This window comes from Antennarius striatus, chromosome 19 (assembly GCF_040054535.1).
Source record: "Antennarius striatus isolate MH-2024 chromosome 19, ASM4005453v1, whole genome shotgun sequence".
NCBI classification, from domain to species: Eukaryota; Metazoa; Chordata; class Actinopteri; order Lophiiformes; family Antennariidae; genus Antennarius; species Antennarius striatus.
Window position 1 is genome coordinate 10,184,031 of NC_090794.1, and position 23,332 is coordinate 10,207,362.

The window sequence follows — 23,332 nt, forward strand, 5'->3', positions numbered from 1 at the left end:
TAACGCGAGAAGACATCGCACACAAAATTCACCGAAGGGCGAAGTGAATAAAGAAAAAGCGTGACTTATTTTGTTTCTGTGACCTATACTACATGTTAGACTCATCTGATATGTGATGTCATGATGAAGACGATTATGATGATGATTCACAGAAATGGGAAATCGTTTTTTGCCCCAGTCCAGGACAGACCTGACTCAAGCAATGAAGGCCACAAGGAGTAGATGATGAGTCATTTGATCAGCCTTCCTTCAAACTTGCAAAGACGTGAAGCATGCTGATTTTAAGCTGTCTTCTAATGACTAAACATGTTGGGATGCAATTCACGCAACTTTATTGAGTTTGCTTTTTACCGGCTCATCCTCATATATGTCATAAATAATACATCGCCGCCATGGTGATCATGATGATTGGTGATACCAGAAATAACCTTTAATTGCCATCAAACGTTGATGAACACTCGTCTTAATATATCCATGCAATTTAAAATCCATTTGAATTAGATGGCATCAGCACCACTCACCACTATAAGTGACGATCCGGATGGTTGAGTCGCCTTCTCCGAAACGAGTGATGGGTGTGAGGCGCACCTCATATGATTCTGGCTTTATGAGCTCAGTCAAGTTGTGTGTCATGAGCTCTCCTTTGTTAATTGTTGTGTCCACGGGTATCTCCTGCTCCCACCAGCGCTGCAACCCCATCTGGAAGAGAGGAGGAGCCACAAATGTTGAGATTAACATACAATTAAAAGCATTTCATCCACCACAGTCTGTAAATCATACATTATTCATGGGTTTCAGAAAGTTAAGACTCAACATTGTCCCATAGCTGATAAGTAAACATGTAATATCTCCAGCTGGGAAGTGTTTTTTTGCGCTCGCTACTGGTTTTTCATTATATGTGAATAGCTTATTGATTTTGCACTGAGAAAAACAGCACTTTCAAATACTTCAGTAGCATCTAGAATGAACTTATAGACAACAAATTGTCTCTTATCCGGATTAAATCCTATAACCCCAAATGCATGTCAGATTTGTTTATCTGCCAAACAGATTTAAGTATTTGGCTATAAAAGCTACTTAAATGGATAAATGTAGTCTGAAACCTTCTGTTAATCTTCATTTCAACAAAACAATCACTTTGTTCATGGATTCAACAGTGAGAGAGAACATCTTCATTTCAGAGAGTTATTCAGGGTTGAGTTACATTAGATTTGGACACAGGAAGCAGCACTCTCAAGGGCTCAAGTGGTTAATGCATGAAATCACAAATACGACTCAACAAAGTGTTTAACATTTATGAAAAGACAGTCATAGAGTATCTCAAAGACTATATAGTATAAAAGAGTCATTTTCACCGGACAAAAGCCAAATAATCACAACATCTGCTCTTGTCATGAACCAGTCGGAATTTAACTTATACGGCTTTAATCAGAATTTTTTTATGTCACGTGATTTTTTGCAGTGACAAATGTACAGACAAAAGTACAGGTTACCAAATCTGAATTATCCTCAGCTCTACAAGGCTGTCAGCAACTTTTGACCCTTTTTTAGTGCTTTTACCATCCATATCATCGGCTCAGCCAAACAGCTGACAGACAGATACCTGAATGACTAAATGGGGAACATAGTGGAGCATTTAGCAATAATAGATCCAGATAGTTTGCCCAGGAATTTGTGGAGACATAAGAATAGAGCATGAGAGTGAATAATTGAGTAAGCACCAGGTGGTAAGAAACCTACAGCATGATGCAGGATATCACCTTGTAACTAGAACTCATGATATCAAGCACCATACTGGTGCAAAATCAATTATAATCCTCAAACAATAAATCATGGCATTAAATATTTTGATTCATTAAATTTCCATACTATCCTTGCAAGCTTTGCATTTGTGCGGGAATCAATGTTATTTATATTCTTCAGAGAGGTTTTCTCATAGGAACATATCGGGAGCATAACCGCAGCAAATATTTACTTCCTTTGCCATCAGTGCAAAATATTTAGCATCATCTGCCAGTTAACCTTGTTTTGCCATTTGTATGATCTCCCAACATTAAATGCCCCCCCCCCCAAAAAATAAAAAAAAATCTCTGTTGACTGTTGACAACAATCTGCTCATTAGCTGCATTTGCTTTCAAAGCAGCTCCGGTTCTCAGCTATTAACAAGCAACAAAGATAATCTTACATGTGGTGGAAAAAATCCCTGTCTCTGTTTTCCCATTAAAGGTATGACTCAGTCTTCATTATTGTACTCACAAATAGCCTCTTTCAAGTAAGGCATATTGAACAACTTTGCTGTGCTGTACATAACCGTGCTCTACGGCATTCCCTTTTCTAACAAATACCGAATCTTGTCTTTGCACAATGCAGGGCATCCAAGCAAATCTGTTTTCAGGTCACTAAGCTCAGGTATCAAACAAAAATTAGCCCCTGCTTTTCATGTCTTGTTACATAATAAAACCCCATAGAAATTCAAAGAAACAAATAGCAAGCCTATTGATGAAGTTGCTTGGGGCAAAGAGATAAGAGGTAGTGTACATTTTATCCTTGAGAATCAGTGAACGAGGCAAAGCTGCACAAAGACATGTTGCAGGTTCTGCATTATAATTAGTGACTTTATGCGCCCTTCGCAGTCAAAGGAAAGGATAAAGTGTGCTGCTATCAGGGGAAACAGATTGAGCCAATGGAGGTGTGACTGCAGTGAAGCAGAGTCTGTGTCCATTTGTCAATATGTGTCAAATATGTGTGAGCAATATCAATTAAGTAATTGCTGAAAGCCTGGATGATCGGATATTATAGTTGTTGGTTTGCAGGTAAAAAGAACTGAGTTCTTGTTGCTTTATATTATTTGTCCCAAAGCCGGATGGAAGCAAGCTAGAAATGAGCTGGCAAATACTGCCTCAAGCTGAAAACGACAAGTGAAAGCAAGCAAGCAACTTTTATTTTTCCACATCAAATGTGCTCACAAGTGCACAACAAATCAAGCTTGAGATGACTGAGAAAATCATTTAACTTTTCAGACATTTTCAATCATAGTCATACTTATTGGGTTATGGATTTTTGCACTTCTGTTTTGATCCCATTAATGTTGGCTGAATCAACACGTCTGTGCTTAATTAAGGTTTCTTCTTACATCCCATTACCTTCCATTTTCCACATTTTTCTTACCGTATTGATTTCATTTCATTTGATTGCGGCAGCAGTTCATATTTTTTATGGCAACTTTGAAAAAATTGCAGGATTTATCAAAGCAATCGGGGCAGCAAAAAGAATAGTAATCAAAGTGATGGTTTAATATTAGACGAGTGATGATCTCTCATAGATTGCCTGCATGTAATTAGTATTGCTGCTATTGATCTGCTTGCAAATCCTGACTTGACAGATCAATTGAGAAAGATGAAAGAGGAGGAGAAGGAGCAGGAATAGGCAATAAGAGCAGTTCCAAGATGGCACAATGTAGACGTTTTCTTACAGGGATTGCAGATGGCCAGTGAAGCCTTTAGACAGCAGAGAAGGCTTTAAATTAGCCTGCTACAGTATCAAAACAAGGTCAGATGTCACAGCTTCCTGTTGCGTCCCTGACAGGTGTAATGATTTGTGTGTTGTGATTTTGCCGTGCGTGCCTTTCAGCTAGAGCCACTCTCACATTTTCCCCCAGCCAGACTGTCTCTCACGAGCAAACTGGACGATAATACAAAGCAATCCATTACAGAAGCAGAACGTCTACCAGCTCTAAGAATTAATGCAAAAGTAGGGGAAGGGGAGGGGGGGGTGATAATATTTCAAGGAAACGGCAGGGGAGCATCTGCTGGATGTAAAAATAGATTGAAGAGGTAGTTCTTTTGTCAAAATTTTGCACTGCTTGTGTAAGTCCATGAGTCCAATTGTTAAAGAAACCTCTCATTGTACTTTTTTTCTAGACTTTCTTTTTTGTTCCTTTCGTCTTTCTCATTTATTACTAAATGCAAATGGCTTCTATGTTTCAACTTTCCCTCACTTAAAAAAAAATCCTTAAAAAATTCTTATGATCAGTCTAAATTCAAAGCTCCACAACTGAAGAGCGTACAATGTTTAGTAAATCCGTTGAAAAAGTTTGTGAAATTTCACTGCTGCAAATAATGTGTTTCATCAAAGAAAGACGAGGATGTGTTGTTATGCCTTGAAGGGAGGAAATAATGGTCACAAAACACATCCTGTTGTGATATCAAGTTAGGAACGTAGAACAAAATTAATTTGCCCAAACAATGATTGTTTGTTAAAATAAACCGGGATAGTGATGTTCTCTTTTTAATAAATAAACAAACAAACAAACAAACAAACATAATAATTGAATTACACCAGGTAATTTACTGATAATTTTTTTGCATTGGATTATCTGAAAATAGGCAAATGCAAACATAGAATTCCTGGCAAGTTTACAGTCAGATTCCTGGCGAGCACAAACATAGACTCAGGAAGAACAACACAATTTATTACCGAACAGACCAACCGAGATGGCTGACAGAAAAATGATTGAGCTACACAAACATAACTGGTTTAGAATGTTTTCAAGCGTCAATTCCTCGAGGGTGCAAAGTGAAACAAACATAGAATTGTATAATTCATTGCAAATACAACTGTCAGACTGTGCTTGCTAATTCTGAGCAGAACTAAGATGGATATAGCATTACAGCATTAGATTTTCTTTAAATATGTGTTGTTAGTTTCCCCAAATAGTGACCTAATGTTACAGTTTGAAGGGAATTCGTCCCTGAGATTGTGTCCATTTCAAGGAACCAGTTCACTATTTCAAACCAAGGAAGATGCCATACCTGTTCTTGTAATGGGACAGGATTAGAAAAAGAGCAGGTAAAAGAAGCGAGAGAGAGAGAGAGAGAGAGAGAGAGAGAGAGAGAGAGAGAGAGAGAGAGAGAGAGAGAGAGAGAGAGAGAGAGAGAGAGAGAGAGAGAGAGAGGAAGATGTGCATTGATTGCTAAAGAGAGAAAATGTAACCATGCCATCCATCAATACTGCAAGCCTGTCATCTGTGGAGTTTACTTGCGAAGCAGGGAAAACAGGAGATATGCTTGCTATTTGTCTCTCCAGGGTTCCCTTTCACTGAGCTTCTGATGGAAACAGAAAACATAAGTGATTTTTGAAACTACAGAACTCATTGAAACGACGGCCCCTGACAAGTTCTTAGTTATCCTGCTTGGCCCGCAGAGGCTCGTTCGCATCCTCAAAAACAGCAGAATATGACAGACTTTGAATCAAAGGCCTGAGATTTGGCACTGTCAAATGGGATCCAACAAGCGAGTACAAGCTGTGCGAACTCTTCTATCGCATGCTAAAATTGGCAATAAAAAAAGCCTTTACTCCACCAAAATGGTCCTAAAAGTATTTTAGAAAGTGAAAAGTTGAAAAGTGACTGACCAATACCAGTGACTGAAGCATTATGAAAACCATAATGCTTGAGAAACCATGTTTTCACACTGCAAAAAAGCTCCCAGAATGCTGAATAGCACTTTTCACTGCAGTACAGATGAACCTTGATGCTTAACATGGAATGACAAAACGACAAGAGGCTCAAATAGAAGCCTGCTAAGCATCCCACCTGTCTGATTCCTAGCCTGTAGGCCACAATCCGGTCCACGGCGTTGGGATTCATCTGGGTCCACTGGAGCTTGAAGCCGTAGACTCTGGGTCTGTTCTGCCACAGGGGGCTGTAGGTGTCGTAGTAGAACTCTGGGGGGTAGGCTTTACCTGGAGAGAAACCAGGGAATTAACACGTCAGTACTCATATAAAAAACAAAACACGAAGCCACAAACAATATAGAGGAATGTATCAGTGCTCTAACAACTTAGACAGAAGTTCTGAGACTGTAAGGGGGGTATTTTCTAACAAATTAATACTGATGACATTTATTTTAAGTCCTGTTACATTCATAGATTTAAGTGACAAATTCATTCATTGTTAGTTAATGAGTGGTGAGTGAACAAGATTTATTTAAAACACACTGTGTCAGAATGTTTCACCTCTGTGATTTATATTGATATCCCTGATTGGAACTTCTTTGTGAAAACTCCAGAGGCTCATATATACATGCTTCATTAAAATACATGTATTCAAAGAAGCATATTAAGGTTGTTGCTGTGCGGAGAGAATAGATCACTATTCCAGACTGTTTCAACAGGAGGAACTGTACCTGAGAAGGACCTGTTAGTATAGAAACCTCTGTAATTAGTGATGGTTTCGCGTTCATTAAGATCACAGTAGGATTAATGTAAACAAGCACGTCTAAAAGGACATCCTCAACTCACTGTAATATTCTTCAAATGGAGAAACAAAAACAGCTGCTGTTAAGACCCTTGTCCACAGCAGTGTCATTGTCTGACATTGATACTGCTGTGGACAAGTGTTTCTGTACAATGAAGATATTGACATGGTTGTGCAGTGAATCATATGGCAGCTTTAGAAACAGAATGCAGCTCATGAAGTGAATCACCGTGAGCAATGCAAATAGTAAAACACTAGATATATTAAGCCTCACCAACATTTCAATTGGGAACAATATTCTTTACAATTAGTGCATATTTTACAGTATCATCATAACATACTGCCATTCACACCTCATCAGGCATGCTCAGTTTCTGCTGTCGGTTTCAGGCACTCAAGTGACATAATTTGTCTCATCATTCTTACATTCTTTATCATTTTGCTGCTGTCTTCTTAAAATATGATTCTCTCTACCTCTATTTCTGTCAGCTGTTGTAACATTTTCTGCTGTACTATTTGCCCTTCAACTCCCCATTACCACTTTTTGGAGATTTACCGACTTCTTTATTAGATATATTTGTCAATCATCAGTCTCTGCAGATTTATCAGCCACCACTACCATCCTAACCCTAACCACCACCGGACTTCATGTGGTATTTATTCACTACAACCTTCCTTCATTCATTCATCTTCTTTAACCGCTTTATCCGCTGTCGCAGGTCACAAGGTGCAGGGGATACTCCGTGTGTGACGCCAATGCATCACAGAGCCACTACAACCTGTTTTATCTTTAATCCTCTATATCCTCATTGTTGCCCCCTTTTTCTAACCAAGTTCATTAAAGTTTCATTTTTATGTTACCTGACATACAATACGGACATGACACTGAATCAAAGCACGTTCCAGATCGGAGTATGTCTCAGGGATGTAACTACATCTTTAAGTGTCTATTCCATGCCATGGCAAATCAACTTGAGCGCTAAATTCCTTTACTGTCATCCACTCTACTTTCAAACAAGTGGATCTGAAACCTTTGCTTCCAATAATTCTTTTCTCTGTGGGATTCTGAGAGGATTTATTTTACTACACCTATTGAGAATCTGTAAAGTAAATCTTTAAAGTTCTCAGCTTTCCACTCACACTAGATTTCTGACAACTGAAGAAAGAGGCAGCAGAACATTGTTTTTAATCGAGATCTAGAAACAAAGTTAAAGAATGACCTCCCAGGTAAAAAACAATATTTCACTCTCTGTTCTATTGCTATTTGGTATTGTTTACTGAAGAATGACAATACCCAAGGCTTATGAATATTAATAGCCATGGAATAGATAGCTGAACAGCCACTGTTTTGCAGCACTGGGGTTTGATGCAACCACATAGAGTTGCAGAGACTTAAGATTTATGTCAAGCTATTTTGATGGATATGTCCATGGATAAGTTATTTTTGTGTTGATGAATTATAGTATAATGGTGTTACTTTCATCCTTAAAATCTTTTGATTGCTTTTGATTTGATTACATTTATGGCACACATGGGAGGAAGTAAACTAGGATTTTATGAAGATTTTAAATTCAAATGTGTGTATTTGTATCTGTTTTTACCATCTTACAGAAATACAGTGGGCTGACAGCTTTCAATCTTGAGCTGGATCTACAGTATATGGTCCATGTTAGATACACTTTTAGGCTGATCTATATAGATAAGTGTAAAATATGAAGAGCAATCAGTTAATTTTAATGAAATAGTTGCAAGCATAGAAGCAGACGAGTAATTTCAGTATCAAATTCAGAATTTGCATCAAATTCAACTATGGTGATGCAAAATATTGCGGTTGACAAAAAGCAAAGCAACAAGTCATTGCTATTTGTGAAAACTGAGGGTAGCAGGGCATAAAATACAAAAAGCATACCTGATCACCAACTGACCAATTGTTACTGGATTATTATTGGGCACAATAATCAGTGTCTTCAATAGACAGCTGCACGGCAGACATTTCGCCATAGCAAGCAACTATTAATGATTCTTGCATTCCTGCCGTACTTTGTGCAGACTTGCTGTCACTGGGAGACTTAAAGGAACCAACTTGCCATTGTGACAATTTAAAATGTCTGCTGTGCAACCAGGAACAAAGGAGACTGGAGCTGAATGCAAAAAATGGTAAAGATACCGTATGTCAAAAGACTTCCTTAGTTGTTTACTTGTAATGACAATAATAAAAAAAATCTAGAATATAGACATTCATATTCATAAAGGACAATTTACATGAAAATCATGAGGCAGTTATTAGGGAATCTGATAGAGTGCTCACTCAAATATTCAATGCATAATCACCCAGTATTATCTGTAATTGATGTGAGATGCTAAAAGTAGCCATCTTCTTGAGATGAACCAAGGACAGCTAAATAAAGGACACACTGCTAGACAGGCATATAATCCATAGACATCAACAAAAACAATAATTTATTTGATTATATTACACACTTCAGATGCAACAATTCAGATTAATAGATGCACATTTGAGGGGTGAAAAAAACACCATTAGAGGTTACCCTCTTGCATCTGACTGGTTTGATCAATTCTCATAACTGGGCATGAAAATCAGTCAGGATCAATACTTCAGGGCATTTCGTTCTGCATTTTGGAAAATAAATCTAGCTAACGATGCTTTGGGCAGCTTGCTGCAGATCACTTGGCCTTTACATAGATGGAGCTATTTAAAACATGATATTGTAATCTGAGGAAAAGGACGGGTAATTCATCAATGATATGAAGTCATGCAGAGAGAGAGAGAGAAGAAAAAAGAATTACTGTTAATGGCTCAATAATGTCATTTATTTTGAATGATTATATCTTGAAAGGAAAGGGTGCTTTTGGTACGTGTCGAAGGCTTCAGCATTGTTCTTTCATGCAAAGTGTATTAAATGCTAATGTAGAAAAAAATTGCAACGATAAATTATGGGTGAACTTCACTTGGCAGTGCGCCTCCACATTGAGCCAGCTGTGTTTACTTCATACTGTACTGTATGTGTTACATAAGCCAGCCTGGCAGATACTGTCAGTTTTGTTCATGCAGCTGATACGACAGAGGCTGGTGCAAAAATGAAGAAGGCTGTATTTTGCAGTGAGAAGAAGGCAGGGAGAGATAATTAAAGTGACTCACATCATTTTAACTCTACTTTAGGAAAACATGACTGAAAGGATAATGTTCATACAAGTTTGTATAGGCTTTGTAGATGTTTTAAAAAGACAACATTTATTTAACAAACTGCTTTGTGCTCATCTGTTATATCAAATGTGCATCTTCTTTAAAGTTTTTGAGAAAGATCTTATAATAGAACATTTCTTCAAGTGCATTTACAAAAGCAGACTAATAGTTCCAAGCTCACTGGCGAGTGCTTTCATTTTATTCAAACACACTATGTAAATAATGGTTTGAAATAGCCCTCACTCCTAATAATACCTTACATGTGGGGAAGCACATTGCCTAACCCACTTACACAGTTTGAAACAGGGTTGAAGACATCAAACGCAAAGTGCAAAAATCTTAAAATATTTTTTTTAACACTGTCATAATGACAATATCAATGCAGTAACCAAAACTGCCCTTTTGGAACCATTTCAGCCAAGAAGCTGACCTTGTGTGCAGAGTTCCATTTGTTTTTTAAGGGCTTCTGAACATATTTTCATCTTCAGGACAACACTTTGTCTCAGCATATGGTGAGTCTTGTTTTACTTTGCAGGGCCGATGTCTAATGTAGGCCTTTGTGGCAGAAATTTTGCTTACATTTGGTTGCACAGCTGGCCAAGAAAAACCCAACAGCACAGCATGAATAACTAACTGACTGGAGCGCAGACATTAGGGGACTCTTCGGTAATTGCTTGGTTGTGTCCTTCTGGGACAGACAATGAAATGTCTCAGTGGCTTTTAAAGTTGTAATGAGTCTTCCTACTCCCTGCACTCAGGTAAAAAAACAACAACACTGAAACATTTCAATTGTTGATCAAATCTGTAAGGATTCTGTTCATCTTGAACCTTTGAAAAATTCAGATTTCATCCTACTTAGCTAGTGCAAATCAGAAGCTGCTCCACAGCAAGTAACCTTGAGTTATTATATTGATTTCAACAAAGCAAAACATACGCAGACTCACACAAAAAGGAAGCAGCAGAATGGATTGTGCCTGTCCTTGGGTCCTGACAGACTCTCAGTCTGATCACAGATAACATTACTCATATCCTGCTTTTTTAGTCTGATCATGATGCCAGTCATTGCTAGCTACAGGATGCATCAATGTCAGTGTCTCCATGAACTGTGGAAAATATTCTGCATTATCTACTATTTTCTGCGGCGCTGGAGTTCAGCTAACGTGAACTGATCACAACCTGTAAAAGGCGGACAGCTGAGTCACTAAAAATGACGTCTAGAAATCAAATCGGAGACACTAACACTGATAAGATTCATAAATCCCTCAGATAGAGGAGAAGGTGAATATTTGATGGGTAGAAATCGATATCATGAATCAATATCAATAGTTTTTGTCTTCTACTTGAAGGTATAAAAAATAATGAATCCAGAACAAACACACGCACACTGGGTCGCTCGCACTCACTCACTCTCTCAGTCACTCAGTCACTCAGTCACTCACACACACACACACACACACACACACACACACACACACACACACACACACACACACACACACACACACACACACACACACACACACACACACACACACACACACACACACACACACACAAACACACACACACACACACACACACACACACACACAAATGGCTCAAGGGGCTTATTTAAGACACTTGAAAAGTGAAAGAAAAAAATAAGACGACAAGAGCAGCACTGAAAACAGATGAGGGATAAAATAATAATACATCAAACTGGACTGAGTCTCAGTCTCTCAGAATGTGTGTGTGTGTGTGTGTGTGTGTGTGTGTGTGTGTGTGTGTGTGTGTGTGTGTGTGTGTGTGTGTGTGTGTGTGTGTGTGTGTGAAAGAGAGAGAGAGACAGACAGAAAGAGAAAGTCACTGTAAAACAAATGCATTTTGGAATAATACAACATATGCTGATATGTCACTGTAGCCAACTTGTTATTGCAGCATCATTAGAAGCAATGAAAACTGGAAGCTGAGACTACACAAAAACATCATTATGTAGAATTTGAATTCATTTTGGAGGCAAACTCCGACAATGAATATCTGAACATTGTGTTTTAGAATTTCCTTCTTCCGATTCATGACAGCCTGCCAAGAAGAAGATAGATTGTAGGAGGAATGTGAAATAATTTCTGACCTTTCTTTGTGAATTTCAGAAACCAGAGCTTGCATTGTTTGAAAGAATTGTCATTGAAAGGACAGAGGCAGAAAAATGGACAATTTTTGCAGAATCAGTTGTTTTGTCGTACATGTCATGAGACAAATTGCCTTCCAGGGTCATTCCCCTTATCTCACACATGCGAGGTTCAGTTTCTTCCATAATGACATACTGATTAAACTACTGAGTAACAGAATGGATTTGGAGGATGATTATACCCATTATGTCCAGAAGAGTTCCTCCTAAATTGATGGAATACAATGTCTGCATGTTCTCTGCCCAGCAATCACTACTTCACAAATAAGACAGGTTGCACAGGAAATACACTGGACTGAACAAAGAAATGAAGCCCACTCATTCTACAGTTTATTCTAACTTTCCTTACCATTCAAAAGAGGATGATGTCAGCATTTTATTTAAAAAAAAATGCTGGTTCCCATTGAGAGAGAACCTGAGCCAGAGCTCAGTGGTACACATTACATCCCACTGAGGGGTCGCTCCCCAGGCACAATTTAATGGCCAACTTGGCCATTACAGCAAACTCTGTTTCCACAGATGTCCTGATGGCTTGGCACATGGGTATCTACACTACACGTGCGCACACGCACACATACACACACACACGCACGCACACACACGCACACATACACACACACCCACACACACACTCTCTCTCTCTCTACTCTCTCTCTCTCTCTCTCTCTCTCTCTCTCTCTCTCTCTCTCTCTCTCTCTCTCTCTCTCTCTCTCCCCTTCTCTCTGAGTGTGTCCTGGGACTGACAGGGTGACTGTGTTGGGGAGCATTTGTTGAGCTTATAGGTGTTCTAAATCTTTTTTAGCTTTTTTTCTTGCACTGGATGTTTGTTAATGTGTTTTTGAAAAAAATTCTCTGTAATCACACTTTGTTTCATTGTTGGTTTTAATGTTTTCAAGCTGTGTGTAGCGGCTGCCGCAGCAGCCTGTCATTCCTTCATGGATGCTGCTGCATGTGTTGTCTCTGGTTTTGGAGAACCTCACCACCAGGTATGCCAAAAAACTCTCTCTACCTGTTGGTGTTTCGGTTAGGGACTGTGGCCTGGCTGTGGGTGACGTTGTGGTCTCTGGAAGCGTTGAATCAGCTTCCAGGATGAACAGTATGGAGGTGATTTTCCTGGACAGCACTGAAAATGCCAATCAGCTGGTAGAGAGTAGTGTTGTGTCTCAGGGGACAAGTTGTTGTGTCTAATGTGCCCCCTTTTCTAAAGAAAGTAGCTGGGATACAATTGATCTCAACACGGTCAGATCTTGTCCCCCGTGAAACTGATTTCTCTCGGCTGTAAGACTCCGCTGCTCTAACAGGTCGTTTCGTTCAGGAGACAGGGTCTTAAATGAGAAAAAGGATGAGCTAAATATAGCTCTCTGCTTCTGTATTGACAACACCAACTATACCGTTTATGTTACCACTGACACGTTTAGATGTTTTGGATGCGGAGCACAGGGTCATCTGATCCGTTCATGCCCTGACAAAGCATGAGAAAAGCCGGCAGCAGAACCGCCTGTCAGAGCTGACAGCCGGCCTGCAGATCATACCGAAGCGTGGTGCGACATGCAGAGCGAAACGCAACGCGAGGCACAGAGAGGAGTGCAGTGCAGAGTGAAGGGCATGGTGCACAAAGCAGTACAGACCACTCACGCACATTTCCACCGACAGACACACAACTGGAGGCAGTGAGGTACAGGTGAAGGGTCAGACAGACGAGGAAGTCACCTCTCAGACTGAACAGGCAGAGTCCAGAGTTCAGTATCTGGTGAGGGAGCTGGCTGGAAAGACTGCCACCAGGATGGCTGACTCATTATTGGATGGAGTAGAGGATGGTGTGATGGTGGAGGATGGGATGATAGAGGAAGATGGTGTGATTGAGGAGGATTTTTCAAAAGTGACAGTATAAAGGAAAACTCCAGAAACCAAAGTGTAGATATACCAAAGGTGTCAAAGAAAGACCCACAATGCTCCTCTTCTCAGTCAGAGGAACACACACAGGACACACACACAGGACATTCAAACAACACGCACACAACACACACACACACACACACATACACACACACACGTGCGCGCGCGCGCACACACACACACACACACACACACACATGGACACACAGCTCATACATCTCTCAGATGAGCACAGAGGATAGGGAGTCTGACACAGAAAACATGCAGGCAGAAACACACTGCTAATTCTTTCTCAAGAATTTGTGCTTTGTGCTCTGAAAACTCTCTCTCTCTCCACAGCAAACTTTTTGAGGGAAAAGCCACGGCTACATTCATGCTGAATGAATCTGTGTAATTAATTGCATCACTGTGACATTGAGACCAAAATAATATGAAACATACAAAAACTAACAAATATATCATGAGCTTCTTCTTGTATTTGGCTAACTACGGATCACCAAGAGGATTTGATATCTCAGTATTATTATTTCAACCACACTAGAGAATGGTTCAGATCTCATTTTGTGGTTATTGAGTTCCACAATAAGAATATCAGAAATTTTGGAGAACAAGAGCTGGAGATAAGGGCATGAAACATGCCAGATTTCACGGATGATGGGAGAAACCAAACTGGATTTTCTGCACCATGCTTTTGCACGCAGGGGGTTACTAAGAGAGCCTCCATACCTTTGGCAAGCACTAAGTCCAGATGGTGGGGATCTAGAGCAATGGGCGGGAGGAATAGGGCATTGATGAGTGAGGGAAGAGGGAAGGAGGGATGGAGGATGAAAATGGAAGGGGATGCAATAGAAATTAAACCCTAGCCAGTTGAGAAAAACAAATGGCTGGAGGGGAGTATGGGCTTTTTTCCCCCTCTGCTCCACCTGTTTTCACAGGGAGGACTGATTCATGGAACATGTGGGCCAATAGAGACTCTTAAAATGAGAAAGATGAAGAATGTGAATACAGTCAAATATTGAAAAAATGAGCAAGGAGGAGAAAGGAGAAAAATAAGGGCAGAAAAGTATGATTAAAAGACAGCACTTAATCGAGAGGGATGGTATCAAATAGGAGAGCAAACTAAATGGCAGAGGAGCACAGTGACAAATGTTCCTCCAATGACCCTGCAGCTCTGGTCTCTAATGGGAGGTCTGGGAGATTGAAACCTTGGCTAGAGCTCCTGCAGTCACCAAATTAATTTGATCCTGCCATAACAACCAGAGATGGAAAAAAGAGGCAATTTCTTCAAATAGGAAGACTCAAAAAGGTGATGAGTGTATATTATGTGAATGATAACGTTTACTACATCAGACAAATAAACAGCTAACATGATTGACACAAAGCCATTCAGACTGACGACGTACACATTTTTTCTTTCAATTGTCTCTCAAATTAATTGTCTGCAGATAGAAATGTCCGTGCATCTAAAACAGTGTGACAAGGATTGTAAATGTTTGACGAGGCAATTCCAGCTGTCTAAAAACGTCTCAGTGAAGACTCTAATTAAAACTGGAGTGCATGATGAAGAAGTCGTCGTAGGCATGCAGATGTGTGGCAGCAAAATGGCTGCCAGATAATGTAGCTTCAAGATAAATGGAATCTATCATTTGCAGAGACAATTTCAAGCCAAAACTTAACAGATAACTAGTCAGAATTTTCAAATACTAATTCTCAGCAAATTGTGGTCTCCTCATACGTGGTTCACCCTTCACAATTGCAGCCAGTGCTTTCCCAGTTTAAGTGAAAAGCACTGATGACAGAGGGATACTCCACCTCTGTCAGTCAGAAATTAACTTCTCTATTAAAATCATCACTTCACACAATTAATAAGCAAGAAGGCACAACCAAATAAGAAATATGGTAGCGCAACACTGAAAGCTGGTGTAAATTTGTGGACTGATAAAAGCCATAGTGGTGGTCATAGATTGGTAAACAGGTCTTAAGACCATATGCATGTAAGAAATTGGACAATCCAAAAGCAAAGAACAAATGTACAATTACATTGATACCTCGTTACTTGGGGTTAATGCGTTCCAGGAACCACCCGCAAAAACAAAATTCTATGATATAGCAACAAACTATTTATTTTATTATTTATGGTAATTTAAACATTTATGAACCCTCCCCATACTGATATTAAAACACCTTCTATCTGTATTATCTTTTCCAACACTCTAATAGACTGTTTAAAGCACTTTTGTGTCTCACGGAAGTCCGAGACCCACAGAATGGAGCACACTTCCGGATGCCGTCAGCCAATAGAATGCGCGTATGGTATCACGTGACTACCTACTAAAAATCCGCGAAGAGGTGAAGCCGCGCATGTTGATGCGCGAATGTGCGAGGGATTACTGTAATTGCCTTAACTGCATGTATTAGCATATCCATCTAACATCTCTCACTCCTTCCCCGCAGTAAAAACCTTTTAAAATCATTTTATAGTTTCTTTCAACGCCAAGAAGCACCACTTACTAGACTTTTTTGTAAGGCTATCGGTGACTTTAGAGAAGAACAGTTCATTAATGCATATCTTTTATGTGAAGCTCACTAAATGTAGCAATCAGACATTAGATGGTTCAATCCTGCTCTTTAATAGATTTCAGCATGTTTACAAGACCGCAACCTCTTCCAAACTCATTATCCAGAACTTTCACTGCACACATCAGTTTGTTCACTTCCCACCATGTTACTGTAAGATTAAAAATGAAACAGACTGAAAATACAACAACGCACTATCTTGTCAAAAACTGTAAAAAGCTAATCAGGGTCACCTCAGAGGGAAATATGAATCTCCTTTCATGTCTTTGCTTCAGCCTGTTTAGTTTAGTAGTTGATGATTAGTTGATTTGGGATGTGGATCTGTTTCTGGAGACATTGATACCTCTGCTAGTGGTAGACAGGCCATTTCTCAGTGTGAATTGTGTGATGCAGGTCTGCTGGATCCAAAAATATTTGTGTTAAATTATAGCCTTTTTACAACAACAACAAAAATGTCTTTAAAGTCTACTATTTGCAACTTATCAGATCAGTTATGTTTTTATGTTGATTTTATTGTTATTTGAGCCGAATACGTATGATTCCAGTACAGCAGCAGAGATGAGTGGAGATATTTCATTGCCACCAACGATTAGCTGAGATCAGGCAGATTCAGTTCTTCAAACTGATTTCATGTATGAAAAGTACAAAGTTATACGTGGATTAGAATGGTTCCAGATGTGCCATTATATTTTCATTGATAGCTTAAATAATACTGATGTTAAACATGAAGTTTGTTATGCTGGATTCTAGAACAACAAAATTAAATTGTGTTTGCGAAGCCCTGGTGCAAACAACTGATAATGTCCTCACAGTATTTAAAAATGGAACACAAGTATTGTGCACACTCACAAAACATTTATTTCCTCTTTCTGAAGCATTTATATTGAAGTAATCTACAACTAATATGAGCTTCTATAATCATCATTCCAGTCTACAAAATCAACTGCTGCTGACAGGAATGAAGAGTTATAAACTTTAGAGGAGCAACAGCGTATAAAGGGACATGTGGCTAGGAAGAGTCAATCTGTAACAGAATAGTACTACAGGGAGAAAAATATTTAAAGACAAGCTTTCCATACCGGTAACCTGGAAGGTGCATTTTCCTGCTCCAGCTTCATTGATGACATTACAGGTGTACTCCCCCCAGCCATCTCGATTGAGATTGCGAATGGTGTACTCTGTTTCATCACGTTGAGCGTCAAAAGCTCCGGCGTGGAGCAGTCGGTTGGAGAGAAGCCACTCGAATCGCAGCACACGGGAAGGATGGGCTCGCAGCACCCTGCAGGTCATCACCACTGGCCTCCCGAGACCCTGACGCATCTCCATGTAAACCGGCTCCACGGTTGGTGGGTCTGAGAGTGACATAGATACATCCAAATAAGTTAAGCTACATTTGATAGGGACTGGAAACTGTGTCGTGGATGCTAAGTGAAAGTGAATATGTGGGAGGAAGACGTATTGAGATCCAAACATGATAGACACTATTCAGGCGTCTAGAAAGGTCTCAAAGATTTTGGTGTACGATGAATAAATAAATGGATTAAAAATCAGAGACAAGGACATTTTATTAAAGTGTGAAAACAAAGGGAAAATGGATCTGAGCAATATCCCGAAGTTTGCTCAAGGCCTAACTAGAATATGACAGATATTTATTTCATATGAAAGCAAGAGAAACATTATAACATACAATTTCATGTTATCATGAACAGGAGGGGGAGCAGGTGGATATACACACTGTAAACATTAAAGCCTGGAAACAGCTCAGTAATAAATGAAAAAGCAAGTTACAAATATGACAAAACAATTGATACCACAGCTGTGTTGGATGAAGGAGCATCAATTCTGCAGAAAAACTGAAACAAGCATTCTGAACATAATCAGCTATGCTTCAGAGAGAATTGATAAAAGGATAAGGAAGTGTACCTCAAGGTTTCAAAGAGGAAAACTAATAACATACTTGAGTGTCTGACAGACTTCACCTCATTTGACACAGACAACCTGATGGTAAATTATTTAGTCAAAACGACAGAGCAAAGTGAAGGGCTGGATGCAACCTCAGTGAATAGCCTTACATCCCTCTGAAACATGCAATATGCAATTTTATATGTTAGCGTAGTCATTTGCATAAAAAAAACATGCGTGCAGGTTTTGTGAGGACTGAACATGTCTAAATGCTACTGCGTGCGAGCACTAAAATGATTACGAACAATTTCCCCATCTTGAGCATCTTTGCTCTGACATGCTTGACAGAAATCAGCGGTGGGCTTGAAAACCTGACTGAAGAGGAGAAAAGACATTATGACACAAAGCTCCTTAATTACCTTGAATTTACATAACTCCTAATGGCTTCCTAAAGGAGAGGCGGGTAGCTGTTGGCAGGGTGGGATGTTACTTTTTAAAATGTAATCTGTTACAGATCACTGACTACCTGATTGAAAATGTAATCTGCAGCATAATCTTCTACATTATTCACACACAGTAATATTATCTAATTATAGAGCCCTCCAAACTTGATAGGATATGTAATTAAATTAATAGTTTACTGCATATAATTTAATATCACCATTAACGTCATCATCTAAAACTTCAAACAGCCATTTTTAAAAGATGAGTAAGAATCTAAAACTGCTTCCTCTTTTTTGAGATACCTTTTTTTGATTTTAGATGTCCACATTGTTATCCTCTTGAATTAAAGCTGGCCTGTGGAGCAGGACACGTCCTCCAGGCCATAGCATCACCCCGCATGCAAAGTAAAGTACCAGCTTTAACTTCCCTGCCCTCAATGCTAATCATACCCCGCCATGCAAATGCATGGATTTCACCCTGTTATTCACCCAGTTATTCTGATTAGTGGTGCTCCAATAGATTGACTTAGGCATGGACTATGATAATTCACAATGCATAGGCTGACAGAAAGAGGAAATATAAATGATTATACTTAAAGCAAAGTTTGATTCCTTCAATGTGTACAAAATCTGGTTTTCCTGCCCTGAAAATGAAACAGCAGTAAGTAGCTCCCTTTAAATGGGCATCCATAAGCTTTTACCTAAACCCAATGCATCTTCTCTCTGACTTTACAAGACCAGATTGAATGTGTACTTATCGCATTAAAAATGTAAGGTTGTGGGAGGGTTGAATCACGGTCCGGCTCCACAGCTTCCCTGAGTGGCACTATACCAAATTGCAGTAAGTGTACTTCCGTTGACACACAAAAACAATGAAGACAATGTTTGAGTGTGAATGAAAACAAGGGAACAAATATATTATGTAAGCAAAACATCCTTCAAACAAGGGCACATGCCTCACATCCCCCCATGCATGTCCTAAGAGTTAGCTGCCCGGCAAACATGGGGAAAAAGGGGTGAAACGTTCCTGTGATATTCCCTGAGTGTTCTCCATGGTTAGTGTAGCAGGGAAGGCAGTCAGGGCTCAGAGTTGCTTTAAGTCACAAGCTTAGGGAAAACCCAAAGCACCGGCTGAGATATAATCCATCATCAGTCGCCACTGGATATCTTGACAATAACACAGTGAAAAACAACATTTCATGAGCGCGGAGGCCTTTTCCAGACGGTCTACATGGACCGCCAACTACAGGGAGTTGGGCAGTGCATGGATATGGGTTGACTCTGGGGAAATACATATGTGTTTCACGACTGGTAAGCTGGAGTGAACTTCTGTGCAGGCACTCACCTGCAGTTTGATATACTGCTTGACTGGCTTACACTAAACCTCAGCTTCGGCTGTAATAGTTTGCATTTTTCTTCCATGATTGTGCAGTTCGCGCATCAAGAGAATAACATACAATTCCAGTGGGCACAACTGCATGAGTAGATTGGGTTGTACAGTCATACACAGAGTGTAAAAGACACATGCGCACATGAAGTGTGCTTGTGTGGTTGAATTCCTCTTTGTGTCAAATTCCTATGGTTTAATGGTCAGTTGTTTCCTTTGTTCATTTTTAAATCACCCTTGCAACAATATGGAAATACTACATGGAAAAGTCTTATATTCAGATTCCTGCGTAAATTCAACTTTACGCACTTTTAACAAAATCTATATACATTTTTGAACGTAAAGATAAATTTGGGAAAATTCTTCATAAATTTCAGTGATTGGCTGTTACCTGTTACCTTTTCCAGGCACTTGCATGATAAATTCACATTGTAGATTTTCACATGGCTTTCCATCAGCAGAACAACAAAGTCACGTTACACTCATCCATCCACTGAAAAAAAGAAGGCTGCAAGACTTAATTTGAATGTTGCGGATGAACTGCTGAGTTTCATTTGCAGAACCCTGACAAAGTTTGGGGAATAAGTCAAAGTGAGAGATGACTCATGCTTTACTGGTGAAAAAAGACTGCGAATGTTCATTATACTGACTGTACCAGGACAAAGACTAGACAGAAGAAAGACAGTTTAAATTCATAGGAAGAGAGGAAATATTAGAAATAATAATAATAATAACGACACTAAATGTAAAGACACACACACACACACACACACACACACACACACACACACACACACACACACACACACACACACACACACACACACACACACACACACACACACACACACTATGTCAACTGATTTTTAATGAGTCCCTCTGTTGAGTAATGGAGGGAAACGCTGCTCTGCATGAATGAGTACTTCTTTCCTCCTGCTACATCCACTGCAATCAAACATGGGACATAACCAACATCTGGATTACCATATTGTTATTAAGACTTAGAGATAATTTATTAACTTAAATATACAATTATCATTATTTAGTGTGAGGAGTAGCCTGATCAGTTGATCGGTTGTGCTTAGTCACTGACACAGTTCTGTCTAGTCATGTGTAGGACTGTTTACTACCTGCATATCTGCTGACCTTTTCTTGTGTAGATTTGATATGGCTTATCAAGTCAATATTGTTCCATAAAAACGGTTATTAAAATTTCATCCCCAAATGTGGTGTGTGAGCCCTTCTGTAATGCAAAAGATTAATTTGCTGGTGTTAGGCTAATGTGAATCGCTCTAATATGATTCACATTAGAGTGGGCCTCAGGGGCAAGCATTGCAGGCCTTCTTGATGCAGAGAGGAAAATTAATTAAAAACAATGATCATGTAATTCTACCCATTACTTTTGCCCAGACGGCACCTCTTTATCCTGGTGTGTTTTCCTGATGTGCGTCAGATAGTGAGCAGCTCGCTCTGGGGGACAATCGCACAGTTGCATCATGCAGATGTCAATGACTGCGCAAAGGGGAACAGAAGGGAAGCTCGGATAAAAGATTCCTGTGCATCTGGGCTCAAGTGCAGCTTGAAAATTCTCACTCTGACAGACATTGGTATCTAGCACAGGAAACCACTCCATGTCTCCTTCTTCTCTCTATTTCTCTGTTTCTTCATTCCCTCTCTCAAGCCTCTGGATCATGCCAAGTCAGTTTGACTAAGAACATTAGGGTGTCACAGCTAGGGATTTGCTGTTTGCAATTCTATTAGAGCGATGACTCTAAAGGCAGGCGTCTTCCATTCCCTTTACCTCCTCCTGGCGCTGCTTCTGCCAGCCAACAGATGCAGGTTTTTACATATCAAAGCTGTTGACTTGCCAGAGTCATTCCTTCACGCCTCTAATGCTCTTTGCTTCAGAGAACTGTACCTCAGTCCCTTGATCAAGTTAGGCTACTAAACGCGGCTTTGCACATGGCTCACCACCAAAGGCGGGCAGTTCATGCTGGGACCTGGAAATGCAGGCGAGGAAAGCATCTCAGAGGGATTGGCTTGTGCTTACACACCATGAGACAGACCAAGAGAAAAAATGGGAGGGAGCATGTTGACAGTTGCATCGAGCAAACAACAAAAGCAGGGTCGGTCGGTCTTTAAAAAGTAAATTCGCAAGCTGAGAAAGACAAGCAAACACACTGGAGTCAACAGTGTGCTTTTTGAATTTGGGCTTTGAAACCAACTATTAACAAGGCAGTTAGAGACCGCAACATCCCGCTACACCCCTGAATTAAACATTTTACCCTGTTCTACTTGCGTAGGTCAAAGATCAAAGTTAGTGCTCTGACCTACTTTCCTAGAACAAAGCGCTCACTTTGATCTATGGTCTTACTCACACTTCTCCCTCGTGTTTCTATCTTATCCGGTTCCTGAGTGTACAAAAGTTGAAATTTGACCTTGACCTAGGTTTCTCAAGGTTTGTCAAGGTCATAATCCCATTTCCTCCCCTCCGCCGCCCGAGTAATGTTTTTTGTTTCATCTTTCTATCTGCAACGGTTGCGAAGATGTTTGGCGGATATACTAACGGACGATCAGATGGACGGATGAACGGACGAAAACACGAACACTGACAATTACAATACATCACCGCTTTGAAGCGGGATGCAATAAGAAACAAGAATCTGACAGGGAGAAAAACTGGCTGTGAAGAGAGAATGTGGCAGAATGATTGATTTATCAGCACGAAGGCCCTAATAACTATCTTCATTATGTGTTCTTTTTTGAAGATGGCAAACAGATGAAAGTGCCATACGACATCAAGAACTGTCGCGCAACAGAGATCCTTTATCAAAATAATACAGCATAATGAGAAATAATTATATTCTGAATGCTTGAATTGAAAGGCAGATAATTAGCATATCAAGGCAAATCTATCTATTTATATTATCACTTCGGATTTAAGTCGGCCGTGAAATGTTTAATGTATATAAACCTTGGACGTTAGAATTTTAGCATTTAATGTACAATCAGCAGATATCTGGTTGCCATCTACAGTAGTTTCAGTCAGTAGGTCCTTCTCTCCTTTGAGATCATCTGTTATGTCAGACATATTTACAGATCTACAAACAGAACAGGTTTATATTTGTTGCACTGCTTCATTTATTTATCATATTATATATATTATTATTTTTTAGATTTGTTTCGTATTTATTTATTTTATTTTTTAACTTTTCCCTCTCCTCTCATCTTTACTGTTACACAATAAAATAAGTATTTATTATGTAGATGACCTTGGGCGAGATAAACAGCAGACATGTTTGGGGATTATTCATCAACGTGATGACAGATACTTTGTGGATGTATGACTACTGTTTTGATTCCTGGACTACAGCACAATGTGTTATAAGTGTCTTACTGTATTTTTCATTCATCCTAGATTTAGTACAAAGAGACGTAGAACAAAAGAGGAAAAAATAGTCACAAGATCATTATGACATTATGTTCATTCATTCATTCA

General features: G+C 39.6%; 1 protein-coding gene across 1 annotated transcript in view; it reads right to left on the minus strand.

Moving 5' to 3' along the window:
• LOC137613568 (MAM domain-containing glycosylphosphatidylinositol anchor protein 2-like) overlaps window positions 1-23,332 on the minus strand; it is a 156,079-nt gene that overhangs the window by 23,340 nt on the left and 109,407 nt on the right. The window contains exons 10-12 of the mRNA XM_068342896.1: window positions 17,181-17,453; window positions 5,594-5,742; window positions 522-699 (exon numbers count right to left, since the gene is read on the minus strand). Coding sequence (XP_068198997.1) covers window positions 522-699; window positions 5,594-5,742; window positions 17,181-17,453 — 600 coding nt within the window. The remainder of the gene's footprint in view (window positions 1-521; window positions 700-5,593; window positions 5,743-17,180; window positions 17,454-23,332) is intronic.